The 20,985-nt window shown below is 53.7% G+C and overlaps 1 protein-coding gene across 1 annotated transcript in view; it reads left to right on the top strand.

Moving 5' to 3' along the window:
- Positions 1 to 20,364, top strand: part of LOC105480865 (fibroblast growth factor 18) — a 38,858-nt gene extending 18,494 nt beyond the window's left edge. Inside the window, exons 4-5 of the mRNA XM_011740059.2 lie at positions 11,580 to 11,686; positions 19,286 to 20,364. Coding sequence (XP_011738361.1) covers positions 11,580 to 11,686; positions 19,286 to 19,552 — 374 coding nt within the window. The 3' untranslated portion in view covers positions 19,553 to 20,364. The remainder of the gene's footprint in view (positions 1 to 11,579; positions 11,687 to 19,285) is intronic.
- Positions 20,365 to 20,985: the final 621 nt, after the last annotated feature.

Here is a 20,985-nt window from a genome sequence, read left to right as displayed (position 1 = left end):
CCTCGTGCCCCCCTCCACAGACGCCTGGCTGTGCTGGGCTGACCCAGGTGGTGGTTTTCCCTGGGATCTGCTGTCCAGTTGCTGCCAGAAGGGGCAGCTGGCTGGCCGTGGCGGGAGGAGGTGCCCTTCTGGGGAGTCCCCTGAGCTCTCATTGGCCCCTCCAGGCTGGGAGAGTACAGGGGGGTCAGACTCTGGTCTGAACCATCTGTCCACACCCTGAGACAGGAGGCGGGAGCTCGAGAGGGAGGGGAGCCCGGAAATGGCCGGCCCCTCACCCCAGAAGCAACTCGCCCTCTCATTCCCTCTGCCTGAACTGGGAACTCAGAGAATCTTTCCTGCTGTGTGACTTCAGACAAGCCCTTTGCCTTCTCTGGGCCTTGGTTTCTCTTCTGCATGATGCAATGGTTGGGCTAAAGCAGTGCTTCTTCTTCTTCTCTCTTTTTTTTTTTTGAGACAGACTCTTGCTGTGTTGCCCAGGCTGGAGAGTGTAGTGGCACGATCTCAGCGCACTGCAACTTCTGCCTCCCGGGTTCAAGCGATTCTCCTGCCTCAGCCTCCCGAGAAGCTGGGACTACAGGCATCCGCCACCACGCCCAGCTAATTTTTGTAGTTTTAATAGAGATGGGGTTTCGCTGTGTTGGCCAGGGTGGTCTCGAACTCTTGACCTCAGGTGACCCACCCGCCTTGACCTCCCAAAGTGCTGGGATTACAGGCATGATCCGCTGCGCCCCGCCATGCTTCTTAAGTGTAACATGCGTGTGACCACAAAGGGATCCTGTCCAAATGCCCGTGTTGGTTCAGTGGGTCTCAGGGGCGGGGCCCGAGTTGCTGCATCTGACAAGCACCTGGGTGGGGCCAGTGGGCGGCACTTCCAGGACCTAGGGACTAGGCCTTCTTGGCTTCTCTGCCAGCACCACACTTTCTAAGATTTTATGATCCTCTCTCAAGGAATATGTTTCTGTACTCCTCCTACCCCCCGACACCCAGGGCAGTACAGGGCCTTGCTGCTGCTGCTCCATTTAAATGCCACATTAGAGACACAGATGAGGCCAAGGGACCCCAGCTGTGAGCCCGGGGAGAGGAAGTGAGACAATGGAGCCAACTGAGGCTTCCAATCTAGATCATCAATACAAATATTATTGGGAGGGTGATTTATGTGGCCAAGCCGGGGCAGGAGGGTGGGGCTGCCCTGCATTAGGGGCCCGCCTTGTCTCAGGGGGAGGGCGGCCAGGGCGCCCAGGACAGTTCTGTTGAGGAACCTGCTCCCACTGAGAATGATGCAGTCTGAGATGTACCACACACTTTGTCAGAATCGTGTGATTTGATAACATGCAGTCTCAGAGTCTCAGCAAACACCACGGATACATCCCTGTAAACACCTGGAATCTGGAATCACACGGACACTCAGAAACTCAGATTTGCCTCTGTAAAGGCCAGAATCCTGAGGTGCCGGCTCTGTGGGTGGGCACGAGGGTCTGGGTGCCCTGCTCAGGGGCTCTTGGCCTGCTGCACAGCAGTGGGTGGTCCTTCAGTGAAATCTGCTTAGATGTCAGTGGGGCTTCCGCACCTTGGTATTCTGCAAGAGGGTCTCCCTGTGGCCCCCTAAAGCTTTCCCAGTACCGAAAAGCTTGAGGGGCTCAGAGAGTGGGCTGCTCCAGGAATAAGGGACTTTCTCAGCCTTGCTTTGGGTTCTGGAGGGAGAGCACAGCTGGCCAGAGGGCTGGAGACTTAGGTAGTTGAATATCTGGCAGGTGGGAGGTTGTGGGGCAGGGTCATCCTGCCCACCTGGGATAATATCAGCCGCCCCTCTTCTTGCCCTTGGTGCTGGACACTCTGTCCTGCAGGCAGTTGCCAGTCAAAGAACACCACTGGAATGAGAAGCAGGACGCTGAGTTCCAGCCGCAGCTCTGCCGCTGAGCATCCTGCAGAGCTGGGGAAGAGCCTCCATGTCTGGGCTTAATTTCTTTATCTGCCAAGTGGGGAGGAGAAGGCCCCCTCCACCTGCCCTCAAGGTGGATGTTCCTAAGCCTGGGATGTGACCAGAGGGGGAGGCACCAACTCCTCAGAAGGAGGGGCCAGCTGAGCCCACACGCAGGGAGACTCCAGCATCGGGGAGTTTCTGGGGCAACTCTGCTTTTAAAGTTTATGAAACCTTATGATTGGATATTCCTGCCTGATTTTATTTGAAAAAAGATTTCTCTGAGGAAAAAAATGATTGAAAAAACCCCATTTTGCCGTCGGCCAGCCTCCAGACTGACGTCGCCCAGAATAACCCTGGGCAGGCCAGCACAGGGGCCCTGCTAGCCAGGGAGATGGTATTTGGAGGACTGAGCTTGTCAACTCGGGAATCCAATGGGATTTGAATCTTGGCTCCACCACTTTCGAGTGGGAGACCGTGGATCTGAGTTAGCCTTTCTGATCCTGTTTCCTCTTCTACAAACAGGGAAATTGAAATGGGACAATCTTTTGCTCAAAGATTATGTGATCATTAAACCAGTATTAATAATCACCACCTGACCTCCTTACTGTGGGTGTGTGGGGCGGTGGTGCTGTCGTGGGCTCGGGTGAGGAGCTGCCATCAGGTACTGGCTCCAGAGGCTTCCAGAAAGGACCTGAGGGAAGAAGAAGCGGTGCTCCTGTTTGCTGTCAGTGGGACCCTGGCAGGTTAGATGCAGGTAGAGGAGGCGTCCTCCAGTGATTCCCAGCAGCAAGGTCTGCCCCATGAGGGAGGAGGGCCTTTGGCTCCCCTGATTGGGTGTGTCTCCCCTCACTCACTTATTCATTCAACATAAATTACCAAGCACAAGCACCAGGGGAGGCGGCTGCTGTGGTGAGTGACATGCCTCGTCCCAGTCATCAAGGAGCCTTCAGTCTAGGGCCCCCTGTTCCTTACTAGAGGCTGACTTTGAGTAGGAAGAACCTAGGCTATGAACTTTCCACATGACTGTAAGCCCACCCGTTCTCTCCCTGAGCCTCAGTTTCCCCACCTGTAATGTGGGTGGGGTAAAGGGTATGCAGCTGGTACTCTGCAGCTTCCTCCAGCTCAGGCATGGGGTGAGTCTGTGATTCCAGCTTCGCAGGGAGTCAGCGGCCCCCGGGCAGATGCTTCCCTGAGCCCCCGGGCTGGGTGCAGAGCCCTGGAGCCCCTGTGCTCGCCCTTGTCCCAACAAGGGTCCTGCTGCGGTGGAACCATCTGTTGACATGGCTGGTGCCCTGTGAGAGTGTGAGCTCCTTGGAGGGAGTGACCTTGTCTTGTTCTTTGCCATGTCGCCATGTCCATCACAAGGCCTGGCAGAGAGCAGGGCCCCTTTAAAGGCGGCCAGGAGGATGCATAAAATATGTACGGGCAATTCAAAGTGGAACGGGGGCTGCCCTCAGGGAGGAAGGTGGGGGCTTCAGGGCTATTGCTGAGTTGGTGGTGGAGCTGGGAGGAGGTCCTCTCCTCCCTATTTCCCTCGTTCCGGTAGTTGCCAGAGGTCCTTTGGACTGGTTGGGTGGCTGACGTAGCAGGGACCCCTAGTCTCAGAGTTGAGCCCCCACGGTCCATTTTCCACGCACATCCCAAAATGTGAGCGAGTTCCTCCACAGCGCAGAGGTGCTCGTCTCACTTCGAGTAACACTCATGTCCTTGAGTCAGCTTGCAGGCCTGGTGTGCCTGGCTCCTGATCCTGTGGCAGCCTCAGGCTCTGCCTCAGCTCCTTGCTCACGTGGCCGCAGCCACAGCAGCCTTCCGGGCATCCTGTAAACGCCCTAGCGCTGTCCATCTGAGGGCCTCTGTATTTGCTGTCCTGAGAATGCTCTTCTCCCAGATATCCCCCTGGCCTGCTCCCTCACCCACTCAGGCTTCTGTACTATTGTCGCCTTATCAGAGAGTTCCCAGCTCTGTCCCCACTTCCTAGCACTTGTCACTGTCTGACCTTCTGTTATATATTTAGTTACCCACTATCTGTCTCCCGTGTTTAGAGTGTAAACTCCTGGAGGGTGGAGGTTTTGTCTGTCTTGTTCACTCCTGCATCCCCAGTACACAAGGCCAACCACGAAGACGCTCTCAGTGTATGCTTGAGCAAGTGAATGTACGGTTGACGTCTGTGTGTGTCGGGCTGCGTGGCAGATATCATTTCCCCTGGCGCATTGGGGCAAAGGGGCTTCTTTCTGTTTGGCACAGATCTCAGTGCACAGTAGGTACTTGGCAAATCAGTGCTCCCTCCCTCCTTTCCCACCACTCTTCCTTTCTATCCAGCCAACCTTGCACTGTGCAATGGGGATAGGGCGATCATCAGACCCAGCTTTCTTCAGGAGCTCTCCCAGCTGGGAATGGAACTTCCTATCTCCACCTAAAACCCTGCCCCTCTGAGCTCATGTCCCACAACTTCTATCCCCAGGGAGGACCATCCACACCTCACCAACCCCCTGACTGACATGGCGGCACTAGAGCTACAGCTAGGGTTAAATAGAGCTCCCGATGAACCCTACTGATTTTTCCCCCCGACTTTCTGGTGTGTCCATATGGAGAAAGAGAACTGTGGGCACCTTTGAGAAAAGACCATATACAGCAGTCTGTGTGTGTGTGCATGGGTGTGTGTGTTACAGTGGACGGGGAAGCGACTCCAGCAAGGATACCTTCTCCTCCAACTCCGCCTCTCTCTCCCTCTCTCAAGACCTGGTCTGCCTTCAGTGGGGAAGGAGGGAGGGCTGACTCAGGGTGACCCCTCAGTGCTGTCTGTAGTGAGGATGGTTCTTCACTGGGGGAAGACGCCTGGAGAGCAGCCAGCAGCTGTGTCAGCACTGGGATCTTTGCAGTTGGTCAGCTACCGTCCAGCCCTCGCAGGGCCCCGGACCGGGGGCCCAGCCCCTCACTGGCTCCCAGCTCCCCTGCTGCTCTTGCGGGTCTCGGGGACTTTACCCCAGGCTTGGGGAAAACAAACTCACCCTCCAGCTTTGTTCCTTGGGTTCCGCCTCTTTGGGTCTTGTCCCCTGTGTCTGTGGGATTCAGCTCTGTCTCTGTGCTGTGTCTCTCTCCAGGCCTCTGGCTGCCTCTCTGAGTCTTTCCCTGCTGTTTCCCACCCTTCAAACCCAAAGTCTTCACAGCAAGGCCCCGGATCACCCTCTGGGAAACCCGGCTGGGGAAGCACACTGGGATTAGTCAAGCAATCAATCAATCAGTCAATGCCACTTCCCCTTTCTGTCATCACCAGCCTGCGTAATGTCTGTTCCCACTGCCTGCGTCCCTCGGTCGGAATCTCCATCTGTCTCAAACTGGCTCTGGCCTTGCTCTGCCTGCGTTCAAATCGGGTCCTTTTAACTTATCTGCATAACTGACTTAGTCTCTTCGTCTGTAAAATGGAGTAATGGTTCCTATCTCATAGGGCTGTTGTGACGATCAAATGAAATTTTTTTTTTTTTTTTTTTTTTTTGAGACGGAGTCTCGCTGTGTCTCCCAGGCTGGAGTGCAGTGGCGTGATCTCGGCTCACTGCAAGCTCCGCCTCCCGGGTTCACGCCATTCTCCCGCCTCAGCCTCCCAAGTAGCTGAGACTACAGGCGCCCGCCACCACGCCCGGCTAGTTTTTTGTATTTTTAGTAGAGACGGGGTTTCACCATGTTAGCCAGGATAGTCTCGATCTCCTGACCTCGTGATCCACCCGCCTCGGCCTCCCAAAGTGCTGGGATTACAGGCTTGAGCCACCGCGCCCGGCCTCATATGAAATATTCCACATTCACACTCTTTTTTTTTTTAAAGATGTAGTCTTGCCCTATAGCCCAGGCTGGAGTGCAGTGGTGCAATCTCGGCTCACTGCAACCTCCGCCTCCCAGGTTCAGGTGATTCTCCTGCCTTAGCCTCCCGAGTAGCTGGGATTACAGGCACGCGCCACCACACCCAGCTAATTTTTGTATTTTTATTAGAGACAGGGTTTCACCACGTTGGTCAGGCTGGTCTCGAACTCCTGACCTCAGGTGATCTGCCTGCCTTGGCCTCCCAAAGTGCTGGGGTTTCAGGCTTGAGCCACCACCCCACATTCACACTTAACATTGCCTTACACATGGTAGATGCTCAGATAACTAGTCACTGTTACCATCATTATTTAGTCATTTTTGCTGCAGGTATTAAAGTGGGAAGAGACAACGTGAGTTTTTTGTAGAAAGTTTTCTCTCCAGCTCCCTTCCTGCGCTCTTTCCCCTTTGCTGCTCTCCTCTCTGGATGCTGGAGAAGGGAGCAGAGCCTTTGAGCCCTTTTTCTTTATACCACTCTCCTTGGCCCCAGCCCTGGTTGGCCTCTGGGCTCCTGCTCTGTGTGGAGCCCTGGGGAGACAGGCTCTGTGGGCCCTCCTTCTCGGGCAGCTGTGGCCCGGGGTTTCCCTTTTTGTATTCCTCTTGTTTCATGCAGCCTTTTCTCCTCTTGATCAGCTCTGAAACCTGCCTTGCCTCTCTCTGGCTGTGGTCGCATCCCAGCCCTGGGTGGTCCTGAGGGCTTCCCCCTCTCCCGATATCAAAGGTATCTTTCTCAGGGTGACCCTAGGGGCTCCCTCCTTCCTCAAAGTCATTTGGAAGTGGAGCTGAGGGAAGGTGGATATCCCTGTCCACTAACTGCTGCCCAAAGAAAGTGGGGCCAAAGAGAAGATCCTCCTGCCTCCTTCACTGTTCACTCACTCGCTCCTCAGGAAAGGGGCTGGGGCCTCTGAGAAGTGAGGGCTGGGGTAGACAGGCAAAGCCCAAGACTTCTGGGTCGGACTGCCTGGGCTGGGATCTCAGCTCTATCACTGTGTGACTGTGGGACTTGGTTTTCTCACCTGTAAATTGGGGATAATAACAATAGTTCAAACCTTCTAGGATGGTGGTAAGAATTAAATGAGATAATGCATGTAAGGTAGTTAGGACAATGCCCGGCGCATCATAAACTCTAAAGAAATGTCAGTTACTGATACTTTCCAGTGGGGCAGAACTGAAAGAGGCCTCAGAGGTTACCTAGATCTGGCCCAGAGAGGGAAAAGGTTTTCTGCTGCGTCCCTGAGGCTGGGGATGGGTGGGTGGGAACCCATGGTTCCTGCAAGTGGCACCGAGAGTCACACCAGGAAGGTGCACAGTAGTGAAGCGCATTGACTGTGAAATCAGACACTGGACTCAGACCTTACCCTGCTCTTCCCAGCCATGTGAGTCAGGCAAGCCACTTCACCTCCCTGAATCTCGTTTTCATTAGCCAGTGAATGGTGTTAGTCATCTCCACACCACAAGGCTGTTGATGAGCTTATTAAAACTGGCTTGCCGGTCGGTCACTCTGAGCCAGGCGTGGGATAGGCACTGGAAGTCAGAGTGGTGATAAGACACACAGGTTCTTGTCCTTGTGGAGCTTACTTTCTGCTGGGTGGAGACCGACAATAAAAATAAGAGTTTCGGAGAAGAGCTCTCAGGAAAATGGAGCAGGGGGATGGGGTAGGGCTGGGCTGGGGAGGGTGGTGCCAGCATTAGACATCATGGTCTGGGAAGGCCTCTCTGGGGGCAATATTTGTGCCACAACCTAGGAGATGAGGAGCCACTCTGGAAGCTCTGGGCAAAGCAGCCCCCAGGCAGAGGAACGGCATGTGCAGGGGCCCTGTGGCAGGAGCATGCTTGGTGTGCTAGAGGGGAGCAACAAGGCAGGGAGGCGGGGCTGGCCCACAGGGGCCAGGCTGTGTGCCCTTTGTGGGTCCCAGTGAAGAGTTTACATGTTCTTCTATGTGGCTTGGGGATCCCTAGGAGGTCTTTAGCAGAGAAGGGACAAAATTAAATTGATATATTTTTTATTTTATTTTTTGAGGTGGAGTCTCACTCTGTCGCCCAGGCTGGAGTGCAATGGCATGATCTCTGCTCACTGCAATCTCTGCCTCCTGGGTTCAAGTGATTCTCCTGCCTCAGCCTCCCGAGTAGCTGGGACTACAGGTGTGCACCACCAAGACCGGCTAATTTTTGTTTTTTTTTTTTTTTGGTAGAGATGGGGTTTCATCATGTTGGCCAGGCTGGGTTTGAACTTCTGACCTCAGGTGATCCACCCGCCTCGGCCTCCCAAAGTGCTAGGATTACAGGCATGAGCCACAGCGCCTGGCAAATTTATATTTTGAAAGGATTCCTCTGGCTGTGGTGTGGAGGAGAGGTGGATGGGGGTGAGAATGGCAAGGGGAGGGGGCTGTTGAATCGTGCAGGCTGGAGGGGACAGTGGCCCGGCCAGGGCCATGAGGAAGTCTGATGAGCAGGGTGAGATAATGTCATCAGCTCCTCTGCCTGGCCTGGTGCAGGCCTCTCGAATGGAGCTGTGCCTGAGCCCGGATGAGGTTTACAGCTCTTGAGAGCAGCATCCTGGGGGCTTGGGTCATGGGAGTGGGTGCGTGATGCTGAGGACCTGGCCTGGGTGGTGTCTCTCTCTCCTCCTTCTCCTGTCTCTCTCTCTGTCTCGTTTCCTCTCTCCCTCTCTCTCTCTCTCTCTGAGAACTGCTGCTGCTATTACTCCCCAAAGACTTTACATAATTCTGGCCCAGCTCCCTCCTCATGATGTCATGTGCTGAGTGGAGTCTAGGTCACTCCATCGCATGCTGCGGTCGGGGAGAGAACAGACTTCTGGCTCCCCTGGCATGACGGCCAGGCGCAGACCCTCCCCATGCTGGGGTGGGGTGGTGAGGCTCGTGGCGGGGTGGAGGTGCAACCTCTGCCCCAGGCCCTTTGGACAGCTCAGGCAAAGGCCAAGACCAGGGCTTCCTTCCTTTGGTGGTGCTGGCTGGTGAGGAGTGGGGGTTGCGCTGGGAGGCCTGTCCCTCCAGAGCTGGGGGCCTCTCCCCTGGAGCCCAGGCCCCAGTAGAAAGAGGCAGGCAGTCCTGAGGTCAGCCCCTGTTACCGGGCTGATGCTCTGAATCTAAGTTTCCTACACTGTAGAATGGGGACAAAGACACCCAATCTCATAGGGTTGGATGTTTCAGTGCGCTCTAAGGGGAGCATAGCAGGAACTGTTGCGAGGACAGAGGCCCGGGCATGTGCTGGGTAGGGCCGAGAGGGAGTCTCCCCCTTGGGCCTACTTGGGGTTATCTGGGCCCCAGCTCAGTGGCTTTACCTACTTCCTGCATCTCCCATCCCTGCCCCTCTGCTAGACCCCACTTCCTAATCTTACCAAGGAGAAGGAGAATAGGGTCGAGCCCCTCCCCCTTGCACAGGTAGGGAAACTGAGGCTCAGAGTGGGGTATGACTTGCTCAAGGTCACACAGCCTAGGATGGCAATGCCAGAAGGAAACTAGACCCGGTGAGCCCCAGCCCCAGGCATTTTCTGATGCATTGTACAGTGTGGGACGCCTGCAGCCCTGAAGGATGCTGGGAAGGTCAGGTCATAACTCAAGACCTGGGGAGGGAAGCTCTGCTGCTCCTCCACCCTTGCAGACACCTCCGATTTCCTTCCACTATATTTTCATTTTTCTTTTCTTTTGGGAAAACAGTTTGGTTTTGCAGTTTGTAGGAAAATTAACATTTATTGAGTTTTCTCTCCCTGACCTCTGAGAACAGAGTGCTAAGCTCTTCACAGCGTCATTTTGTATAATCCTCACAATAACTATGGAAGATTATACCCCCATTTTACAGGAGAAGAAACTGAGGCCCAGGGTCATACGGTTGGGGCCATGGATTCATATCCAGATTTGTGCACCCTAAAGCTCTCACCTTTCCCCCTCATCAGAAGCGCCTGAAATTGTCCTGATGCCTCCATAACTCCTCACCCGCTGTGGGGCCTGAGCTTTGCGAAGAGATGGAGAAAGCAAGTTTCAGAGCTGCAGTGATGTTTGGCCCTGGGGAGGGAGTTCACAGACGAAATGACAGGGAGTTTGACTTAAGGGGAACAGGGAGGATGAGGGGCTTGTACCCACCGCCATCTCAGCGTTGGTAAATATCCCTGACTCAGTGTTGACTAGGGCTAGGGGGAGGTGGAGGGAAGAATGTGCCTCCCCTTGTTTCTAGAGTTACTAAATTCTTGTTAGATCTTTAAATTTTATGTAAATTCTTCTTTTTTTCCCTCTTGGAAAGGTGGGTATCGTATTTTAATTAGTAGTGGTGTCAAAGGAGGGCTAGATTAATTATTGGAAATCTCAAGTTCCAGATGGTTTTAATTTTCACAGCAGGGCACCAGGGTCTATATTTGTAATTTTTTTTATTGAAATCATACCTAGTGTATTTTAGGGGCACTGAGGTATACTCTTTGTGGCTCCAAGGATACTGTACTCAGGAATTTGGGGCTATGATTTTTGTTATGGAGAAGCAAGTCCCTTGTCACTGAAATTAAACTTTTGTGGGTGAGGGAGGGGCAGGGGCTAGGAAGCAAGGGGTCAGGAGAAAGAGTGCATGAATTGGGAGGGGGGCGGTCACAGGCAAAGAAAGTAGGTGGTACTGGGGAGTCAGGCACAGGGGTTTAAGATCAGAGAGGAGAGAGAGCTAAGAGAGGGCGCGTGGCCTACCCAAAGTCACACAGCAGCCTACTGGGGAGAAAAATGTGGACTGGCAGAGGGAGAGGAAAATTCGATTTGGATACAGCACACCTAATCAAGGGACAGTCACTCTTTGCCTGCTTGATGTCCTTGTTCAGGCAGGGCTTTGGGGGATCAGCTCTGGACCCCTCATCCTGAGGGAGGCTCTGTGGAGCATGGATGATGTAGCATGGGGTCTCCCACCCTGGGGGGATCGCAGGGGGAATTGGGTCCTGATTGGAATTTCTGGGCTCCTGGGAGTTAATTACCCTTCAGCTTTGGTGGCCTCCATGGAAGGCAGTGGAATATCCTGCATACCCTTTCTCAGGGAGCTCGCATCTCACTCCCTGTGCCCTTCCTGCTATGAATAGCCAGGGTAAAGGTGCCAGGGGGCACTAGCAGGGGCTCCAGATGTTTGCTTTGCAGGAGGGGGCCATAGACCTAACTTTTGGAGGAAATAGCTTGACGTCCTGAAAGGCAGGGGAGGTGTGTGTGCACGTGCCTGCATCTGTGTCTATCTGTCCCCTTGGTCCCCTTAGCTACTTCTCTGTGGTTATTTGTATGGCATCTGTCCTGATTTGGGGAATGGGGTTATTTTTATGATTGTCTGTCTTGCTTTGGGTTTGGGGGATGGAGTTATTTGCACTGCCGCCTGTCCTGCTTGGGATAATGGCCTTTTTGTATGGCTGTCTGTCCTGCTTTGGGAAATGGGTTTTTTGCACGGCTCTTTGTCCTGTTTGGTGCAGTAGAGTTGAGGGGCTAGGGAAGGTGGGTGACGATGGGGAGAAGGGCACACTGGTGTTTAGCCACAAGGGCAGAACTCCCTTCTGGCTGGAGCCATCTGGATCCCAAGCGGAGCCAAGAGAGGCTGGAGGGAAGGGAACAGGTGATCTGCAGCTTCCATCTCCCCACCTGAGGGGCAGGGACTGCTACTTCTCTGACTTCTCTGTGGTTATTTAGGCATCTGTCCTGTGGGACTTGTTAGGCCTCCCCATGCCTGATTTTGGGGGAGTGAGGGACCAAAGATAGGATCAGGGACCATGTCACTGAGCCTTTAGACCAAGCCATTGCCCCTGGTAATAAAATGTGTCTTGTTCTCCTTCTGCCTTTCGAAGCCCAGCTCCTAGTGGAGACAGACACCTTCGGTAGTCAAGTCCGGATCAAGGGCAAGGAGACGGAATTCTACCTGTGCATGAACCGCAAAGGCAAGCTGGTGGGGAAGGTGAGTGATGGTTTGGGATTCCTGGGAACGTGGGCTTCCCCTCTGGCAGCTCTGGGAGCTAGAACAATGTGTCCATGGCACTGTCAGCCCCAAATGGAAAACAGGCCGTGTGTGTGTGTGTGTGTGTGTGTGTGTGTGTGTGTGTGAGAGAGAGAGAGAGAGAGAGAGAGAGACTGTAATCTCTTTCTTTCACCCCACCCCATCCCCCACTTCTCTGCCTGGGCACTTGAGCTCACCAGGCTGAGGTATCCATGGCTATGACTTACGGTGCACACAGGGCCCTGGTTTCTGCTGCTGGGTGTGGAGCTCTGGCTTGCTTGGTAGTGGGAGGATCCTTGAGGGGCTCTGGGGCACCCCGGCTACCTGTCCCTGACTCTGGGAGCAAGGAACCAGCAGGCCAAGGGCTGTGACTGCAGCGATCGTGTTAACAATCGCCAGGGGCTTACAGCGCCGTCCTGCAGCAGTGGCCTCTGGAACCTGGCCGCCTTGTCAGCGCTGGGCCTCATGGTTCTAGCATTTCAGGAAGATTTTATTACTTTGAAACTGGCAAGAGAGCTGCATGTAACAAATTAGGGCGGAGGCAGGGGAGGGTGCAGGTCGGGGGGACCCTCAGGTTGGGGAGACCCACGTGTATGGGGATCTGAGTCTCCAATGATGCTGCTTCTCAGTACCCCTGTTCATTTCCTGGATGCGCTTGTTTGCAGAAGTCAGGAACTGGCTTCCTCTGGGTGTTCGAATGGAAGGTGTTATCCACAGGAGCTCTATGGTAGGGTCAGGTTTTCTGTCCTCTTCTCTCTGCAGGGACTGACTCCCATATCCAGCTTGTGTAACCAGGATTGAGGGGGTTCTGCCTGGATAGGTGGAGTGGGGTGGAGGGTAGGCCTGGATTCCAAGGGGGATGGGCTTGTGCTTGGGGGCAATGCCCTGGCTGATTATTTGCGGTTCATTACATCTTGTTGGGGATGGGGGAGATGACTTCAGTCTTGCTGAAGCTATGTTTTTGATTTTTTGAATTCTCCAAGTCTTATCCCTCCCCCCTCCCCCATACCCAAGAGGCTGGGGAGGATGTAACAGGCCAGGAATCTCAGTCAGGGCATTGTCGCATTATTTTGTTAATAATTACAGTCATAATAGCCTCCGCTAATTGAGCACCGACTTTCTGCCTGGCACTGAACTGAAACGCTCCCGGTGAATCCCAGGAGGCTGCCGCGGCTACCATCCCCATTCCACAGATGAGGAAGCCGAGGCTCGGCCACGCCCGGGCACTTGTCCCAGGTCCCACACTAGAGCTCGGCGGGATTGAAAGCCTGGTTTGGAAGGAAAAGATTCCAGCCGCACTGCCCACACCAACTGAGGCTTCTCAAACAGCAAAATAATAGTAATGCGCAGAGCGCGGCTCCGGGATGCCGAGGAGTGGTTTTAATTAGTGATTCACTTTCCGCCGTTGCAAGGCCGGCCGGCCGGCGAGGGGGGTCGGGGCCGGGGCCGCGGACTGGGGCGCGGGCGCCGGGTCCCCCTGGCCTGGCCGGTCCCCCTGGCCTGGCCGGTCGTTTCCTGTGGCGGCGCGGCCCAGCCCCGCGTCAGGCGCTTTGTTCTCCTGCCCGCCTGGGCCGCCTCCCAGGCCCAACCTGCTTTGAGTTTTCGGCTCGTTTTTCTTTCTCCCCCAGGAGGGGCCAGCGGCACCAGCCAGTGCCCGTGCCCACGCCGCGGCCCGCCCTCGCCGTCTGCGCGCGGTTCCCGGCATCCTGACCCCAGGAGGGCCGCGCGGGGGTCAAAAGAGCAGCCCCGTCCCCTCGGGCCGCCCCCCCACCCCGCCGCCGGCCGCCTCCCGCCCGCGGGCTAGCCGCTGAGTCACCGCTTCCACAGGAGCCGGCTCCGATTTCCTGCCCCCTCGCCCTCTCTCCCGTCATTAATATTGGTGACGGTTCAGCTGGCGCGGCGCGCCCTGGCGCAGCGGAGGGAGGCCCGGCCCCGGCACCCGGCGCCTCCCCCGCTCCTGCCCCGGCCTCCACGCCCGCCCCCATCCCTTGCCAGCCTTCTGTCTTCTGGGCCCACCCGGGGGACTCGAGGACGCCCCCAAATCCACCTGTCCAGGCTTGACCTCTGCCCCGCCCAGCGCCCCCTCACTCTCTGGCCCCCAAGGTGGGAATCTGGCTCCTGGGCTGCGGTCCTCGCCACAGCCTCCCTGCCCAGTCGGGCCTCAGGTCCTGGGAGTCCCCTCCTGTCCTAACCCCTGCCACGGCCTCTGTTCTGGCCTCCTACCATCCCGGAAATCGTTGCCCCAGCCGCCTGGTGTGTGGCTTCTGCACCTCCAGGCCTTTCCCTGCTGTCCACCTTCGGCTTTCTAGAGCACATACGGCATTGGAGGGCAGCACATGGCCTGCCCTCCACCCTCACCCAGCTCCAAACCCATCCATGGGTCCTCCCACCTTGCTATGGGACACCAAAGGCCCCAGGGAGCCTCCCTGGGCACATGGATTCCTTATGCTCCAGATGCGTGGCACTGAGCACCACTGTTCCATGGACCGGGTCTTTGGGCCCTCTGCGGGCCTGCCTTTCCCTCTGTCCACTTGCCCTGAGTCCTGGCTGGTCATTCCCGGACCCCTCCGTCAGCCCACCCACCCCGGAGCCCCACAGGCCCTCGCGCAGCCCTGTGCTGCCTGTCTGCTGACCTGGGTTATCACTGTTTGTCTTCCTGCCTGCATCCTCTGTCACACTGGGAGCTCCCTGAGGGCCCATTCTGCATCCATTCATTTGAGATCTGTGTACCTGGCCAAAGGGCTCTGAGGGCACCAAAGAATTAGAAACATGTTTCCTGCTGTCTGTGGATTGACTCTTAAGCTACAGCCTGAATTATCCACATCAACCCAAGGGAGTGTAAGCCCCCTGGCCTTGCTGAGCCTCAGCGTCCTCATCTGTAAAATGGGAATGATAATCCAGACACTTAGTAGGCGAGTAGGCACTTGCTAAGTGTTAGTCCCTTTCCCCTTTGGAGCCGGGTCACCAGGTCACTTCTTCACCTGTGGGAATGCCTGGTCTCAGCTCCAGTGCCGACTCCTTTGGAGTGGCTCAGCGGGGCAGCTTCCTTGGGCCATCTGTGTGCCAACCCTGCACATCTCTGGCCACAGCAAGGGTCCCTGCATCAAGCCCTTGACAGAGCTTTCCAGAGGTTGCAGACCCTTGCTGGAGTTACTCTTTCTGCTGCATTGTACTAATCAGATGCCAGCTCTGTCCCAGCCCCTGCATGCTCAGGCGGCCCCCCTTCTCCTTGCTACCCCTCTGGAACCCATGTCACCTGGCCCAGGAGGTGGCGCTTCCTTTCATTTTGTAAACAGTGGTTGAGTGTCTAGCATGATGTGCTAGGCATTTTTTTTCCCCATCTCTGGAGATGCAACCCAGGTTGTATTTTTCTCATCCGCCACCACCTGTTGCAATCACTGATGAGTCCTTTTTGGGGTAACATAGAGCCATAGACCTTTTCAGGTCAGGGGAGTGCTCTGCCCACCAGCACACCTTCCTTAAGATGACTTTGGCTGCAAATGGCTGAAACTTAATCTAAAATGCCTTAAGCAAAAAGGGAATACGGGGCTTATATAGCAAACAACAACAACAACAACAACAACAACAACAACAAACAGCAGTCCAGGGGGTAGTTCTAGTTTCAGGTAAGATTGGATCTAGGGGCCAGAGGAGGTCATCAGGATTCCATCTTCAGATCAAATCAAAGGACAAGGGCTGCAGTTTGGGAAGCGAGAGGTAGGAGGTGGTAGTAGGAAAGAGATCAAGTTCTGCTACATCATCAGGGTTCTGGGATGGAATATTCACTTATTCTCTACACACTGATGCTTCTGCCTTGCCTGAACTAATCGTGTCAGAGTTTCTGGGGGCCAGGCCCAAGCATAGGTGTTTTTGGAATCTGCTGTGGTGAGCAGGGTCATAGCCATGTGGTAGCCAGGGGCAGAGGCAAGTGTCAAGCCCAGGTATAGCGGGCTGTTAGGTGCTTATCCATTTTTGCCTGAGGTCATGAGGGGAGCTTGTGATCATCATAGCCCCAGGCTGGTTCCCAAGATTTGTGAATTTCAGCCAAAGCCATTCAACCCTTTTAAGTGAACCCAGGCATGCACTGAGCCTGTGTGTCTGGCACTGGGTAGCTCCTTGTACATCCAAAACCTCGCTTTGTGCCAATGGTGGCTATGTAGGCCTGGGGGAGGTGAGATGTTATGATGGGCAGCACCTGCTCCTCCCCACCCTTTCCCCTTGCGGACCTCTCCGGAACTGGGCAGAGGAGAAGTGAGCTGCAGTGGCTAGGGCAAGTTCAAATCCCAGCTCTGCCACTTACAAGCTCCATGACCTTGGGCAAACCAATTTGCTTCTGAGCTCTGCTTTCTTCTACCAAGCAGAGTCGAAGAAGAGGATGAAATGCAGTACTGGAAGTAGCAATGTTTGGCCTGTAGTTGGCAATCAATAAATGGTTAATGAATGAGTAGGGAGACCAAGTGGGCTAGACAATTTCTAGGGCTCAGCTTGCTTTGTCTCCCTAATCAGTGTGTCCCAGGAGGGACCTCTCATAGCTTATGATTGTCTGTGGGACATTTATAACAGATCCAGGAGGGAGAGTCTATCTTCTTCAGAAGGAAACCCCTTTCATGTATCATCCCACGGTTTCCATCCTCATGAAAATGCGTTCAACCCCAAATGCTCGGGGCACCTGTGTCTTGAGCTAAGGCCTGTGCTCAGCAACAGGGGAACTGAGAAGCAGCCCTGACCTCAGCAGGCACTTGGGCTAATGCGGAGGCGGGCAGATATGGAATTTCTCTGTTGGGGTGTGGGGAGAAGGAATAGGGTTCAGAAGATGGAGTACGTGAGCCCAGTAAGACTTGACACTTGAATGGAGTCTTGAATGAGGAAGAGGAATTGCCCAGGGAGATAAAGGGCAGTCCTAGAAGGCTTCCCAGAGGAGGCAGTTTTTGAGCTGAGCCTGGAGGGATGAAAGCCATTTTCCAGGCAGTGGCAGGTATTCTAGGATGGGGAAACATCATGGTGTAGCCTTTGGTCTGTTTGTTCCTACTGTTTGGTTGAGACCAGGCAAAGAACCTGGATTCAGGTTGGACAGGCAGCATCCAGAATTTTCCATGGGGTACCCATAGCCCAGGGACTACTCCTCTCCACCTGCCTTGCACGCTTACCCTGGCTTTCCTCACAATAGATCTTTGCTGCTCACGCCACCCATACTGTCCTCTGGGTTCCACGTTTGTGTCCCAGGCCTGCCCCTGCCTGTTCTGCAGCCTCCTCGAAAGATCTCATCCTCCAGAGTGTTTTCTTACCCTGCCTGTCCCTTCTGCAAAGTTCAGCACTTTGTCTGGAGGGCCCAAGCTTGCCCTCTGCTCAAAGGTGAACGTTCCTGGAAGCTCCAGCCTGTTTTCCACTTCAAACAAAAGGCTGGAACTTGCACCTCAGTCTCCACACACAGCCAGACCGCTGGGCTTCCAGCTTGGCTGGGCATCCGTCCGTAACGAGGAGTGGGCCCGGCCTAAATTTGGAGATGTTAGTTGGAAACTCGAGTGCTGCTAATTCAGGCCTTCCAACTTTGTGTGTTTCCCACTCTTCCCCATCGAACAATTCGGCTGCCTCAGAGAGGAGACTAAAACCCTGCCTCCCCACCACCCCTTGTCCAGATCAGATCCAAGAGCGCCCTGTCAGGAGCAGCTGCCCTTCAGGAATACTCTAGCAAGCTACTACTGTGTGTCAGATTCATTTATAAGCATCACTCCTACAGGGTCTCTATGATGCAGAAGTCATTGTTCCCATTAGGTAGGTGAGGAATTTGAGGTTTACAGAGTGGGACTGACTGGCCTGAGGTTACACAAGGGAAGTGTTAGAGGTCATTTGTTTTCTGACTCCAGATCTAGTGCTCCTTGCCCAGCATACCCAGGCTCCCAAGGGATTTCACACATCAGCCCAGGAGCCTGAGATCCCACAACCGATGGCACAGTTTGGAGTTTGACCATGTGAAATCTCTTGTTATTGGAGGCCCCCACCTTACTTCATACCAAGTATTAAGATGCACCACATCCCACATGACGTGTAATTTATATTTAACTAGATCACAGTGGAGCTGAGTTACAGCTGAGTTGCTGATTTAATGTCGGGTTTTATGCAAATCTATCAGGACTCATTTCTGTTGTACGCGATAGAACACAGTATCATCACCTGGTTTAAAGGAAACGAGCCATTATTGGCTCACATAACCGTGAGGTAACTTGAGCTTCAGACGTGGCTGGATCTAGAGCCCAAATGATATGACCAGTATGTAGTTTCTCTGCTTCTCCCCTCCTTGGCTTTGCTTTATCTGTGCTGGCTTCACTGTCAGACAGGATCTCCCCCCATGGTGATAAAGTGGCTGCCTCTGCTTCAGCCTTACAAACTCCTCCAGCTTAAATCCACCTGTGTTTGGGGTTGCCTAGAAAAGGTCTCAAGGAACACTCTGACTGGATGGCTTGGGTCACTTGCTCACCTATGAGCCAATCACTGAGGCCAAAGGGAAAATAGTGTCTGGATATATTGCTCTGGTAGGGATGAGGTGGAGCCCCTGGGCTATGAGGGTGGAGAGTGGGGAAGAAGGAATAGATTTCTTTCTTTCTTTTTTTTTTTTTTTGGAGATGGAGTTTCGCTCTTATTGCCTAGGCTGGAGTGCAATGGCGCGATCTCAGCTCACCACAACCTCCGCCTCCCGGGTTCAAGAGATTCTCCTGCCTCAGCCTCCCGAGTAGCTGAGATTACAGGCATGCACCACCACGCCCAGCTAATTTTTGTATTTTTAGTAGAGACAGGATTTCTTCATGTTGGTCAGGCTGGTCTCAAACTCCCGACCTCAGGTGATCCACCCACCTTGGCCTCCCGAAGTGCTGGGATTACAGGCGTGAACCACCGCGCCCAGCCAGGAATAGATTTCTGAATGACAGTGGGAGTCCGTTACCTAATTGGAGGGTGGGGGAAAGATGCAGGAGTCAGTAACAAAAGTTTACTCCACACATCCAGGAAGTGAAGGCTGTCTGTCCTGTGCTGCCCCAGCCACAGCCTCCTGCCCATGCCCCTTGTACCTACTGTCCCCTTTCTCTCCTCCTAACAGAGAGTCTTCACTTGGCCAAACTAGAGTCAGGCTCTTGAACCTTCTCTTAGGCCCATCTGTGCACTTCTTTGTAAAATCCAGTTTTAGCAAGAGCCCTGATAAGTCATTTTAGCAAGAACCCCTCACTCTTGATATATGATCAGGGTCCTCATCCTCCTCCATCACCCAGGTGATGTCTGGTCACCCTGGCCTGTCCTCAGCAAAAACCCTGTTAGGTGGCTTTAGCCAGAATCCCCCACACCCTCGATGTTTTCTCTTAGTCATTTTCTACTCTGCTCCTTGGTTATAAACCCCCACCTGCCTGTGCTGTATTCAGAGTTGAGCTCAATCTCTCTCCCCCTCTGCAAAACCTCCTTACAGTTGTCCCTACAATGATCGCAATGGTCCTGAAAAAAACCTTGCTCACTGTGCTTTAGCGAGCGTCACTGAGTCATTTTTTTTCTTGAATACTCCCCCTCTCTCCCCTGCAGCCCGATGGCACCAGCAAGGAGTGTGTGTTCATCGAGAAGGTTCTGGAGAACAACTACACGGCCCTGATGTCGGCGAAGTACTCCGGCTGGTACGTGGGCTTCACCAAGAAGGGGCGGCCGCGGAAGGGTCCCAAGACCCGGGAGAACCAGCAGGACGTGCATTTCATGAAGCGCTACCCCAAGGGGCAGCCGGAGCTTCAGAAGCCCTTCAAGTACACGACGGTGACCAAGAGGTCCCGTCGGATCCGGCCCACACACCCCGCCTAGGCCACCCCGCCGCGGCCCCTCAGGTCGCCCTGGCCACACTCACACTCCCAGAGAACTGCATCAGAGGAATATTTTTACATGAAAAATAAGGAAGAAGCTCTATTTTTGTACATTGTGTTTAAAAGAAGACAAAAACTGAACCAAAACTCTTGGGGGGAGGGGTGATAAGGATTTTATTGTTGACTTGAAACCCCCCGATGACAAAAGACTCATGCAAAGGGACTGTAGTCAACCCACAGGTGCTTGTCTCTCTCTAGGAACAGACAACTCTAAACTCGTCCCCAGAGGAGGACTTGAATGAGGAAACCGACACTTCGAGAAACCAAAGTCCTTTTTCCCAAAGGTTCTGAAAGGAAAAAAAACAAAAAGAAAAACAAAGAGAAAGTAGTACTCTGCCCACCAACAAACTCCCCCGAACTTTCCCAATCTTCTATCCCTGCCCCAAACTCCAACAAAAATCGCTCTCTGGTTTGCAGTCATTTATTTATTGTCCGCTGCAAGCTGCCCCAGACACCGCGCAGGGAAGGCGTGCCCCTGGGAATTCTCCGCGCCTCGACCTCCCGACGACAGACGCCTCGTCCAATCATGGTGACCCTGCCTTGCTCGCAGTTCTGGAGGATGCTGCTATCGACCTTCCGTGACTCACGTGACCTAGTACACCAATGATAAGGGAATATTTTAAAACCAGCTATATTATATATATTATATATATATAAGCTATTTATTTCACCTCTCTGTATATTGCAGTTTCATGAACCAAGTATTACTGCCTCAACAATTAAAAACAACAGACAAATTATTTAAAAAACCATGAGGCGAGTGGTGGCTGGTGGCAGGGCGGGGGCAGGGTGGCCTCTGTGTCTCATGCTTTCTGATCGATCTGTGGTCTTTGCACGGAGAGCTAGGGCCTTGCACATTCATTCATTCATTCATTCATTCTTTGAATTCAACATTACTCTACACCAGGCACGGAGAAGGCAGCCTTAGAACAGATGGGAATCCTTGCTTTCAGGAAGATTCCATTCTAATGGGTCATTGATTCAGTGGCCGCTTCAGTCATTTGTTCATATGCATTTACTCATACCTCTCATGTGCCAAGGCTCGATTCCAAACCCTGGGGATTTATCAAAGAACGTGGAAAAAAATCCCAGCCCTCAGGGAACTTCACTTCTAGTAATTCATTGATTCATTGCTTCATTCACTCATTTATTGATGGATTCATCCATTCAATATATATTTCTTAGACACTTAGTAAGTGCCGGGCACTCTTCTAGGTACTGGAAATTCATCAAAGAATAAAACAGACAAGAAATCATGCCTCTCAGAGCTCGAGTCTAGGGATTAATTGATTGAATCACTTGTGTCTTCCCCATCAGTGTTTTGCCAGGCACAGGTCGAACAAGGGAATATGGTGGGAGGATCTAGGTCAGTTT

The sequence above is a fragment of the Macaca nemestrina genome, chromosome 6 (genome assembly GCF_043159975.1).
Source record: "Macaca nemestrina isolate mMacNem1 chromosome 6, mMacNem.hap1, whole genome shotgun sequence".
Taxonomy (NCBI): domain Eukaryota; kingdom Metazoa; phylum Chordata; class Mammalia; order Primates; family Cercopithecidae; genus Macaca; species Macaca nemestrina.
This window is presented reverse-complemented; position numbering and strand designations above follow the sequence as displayed.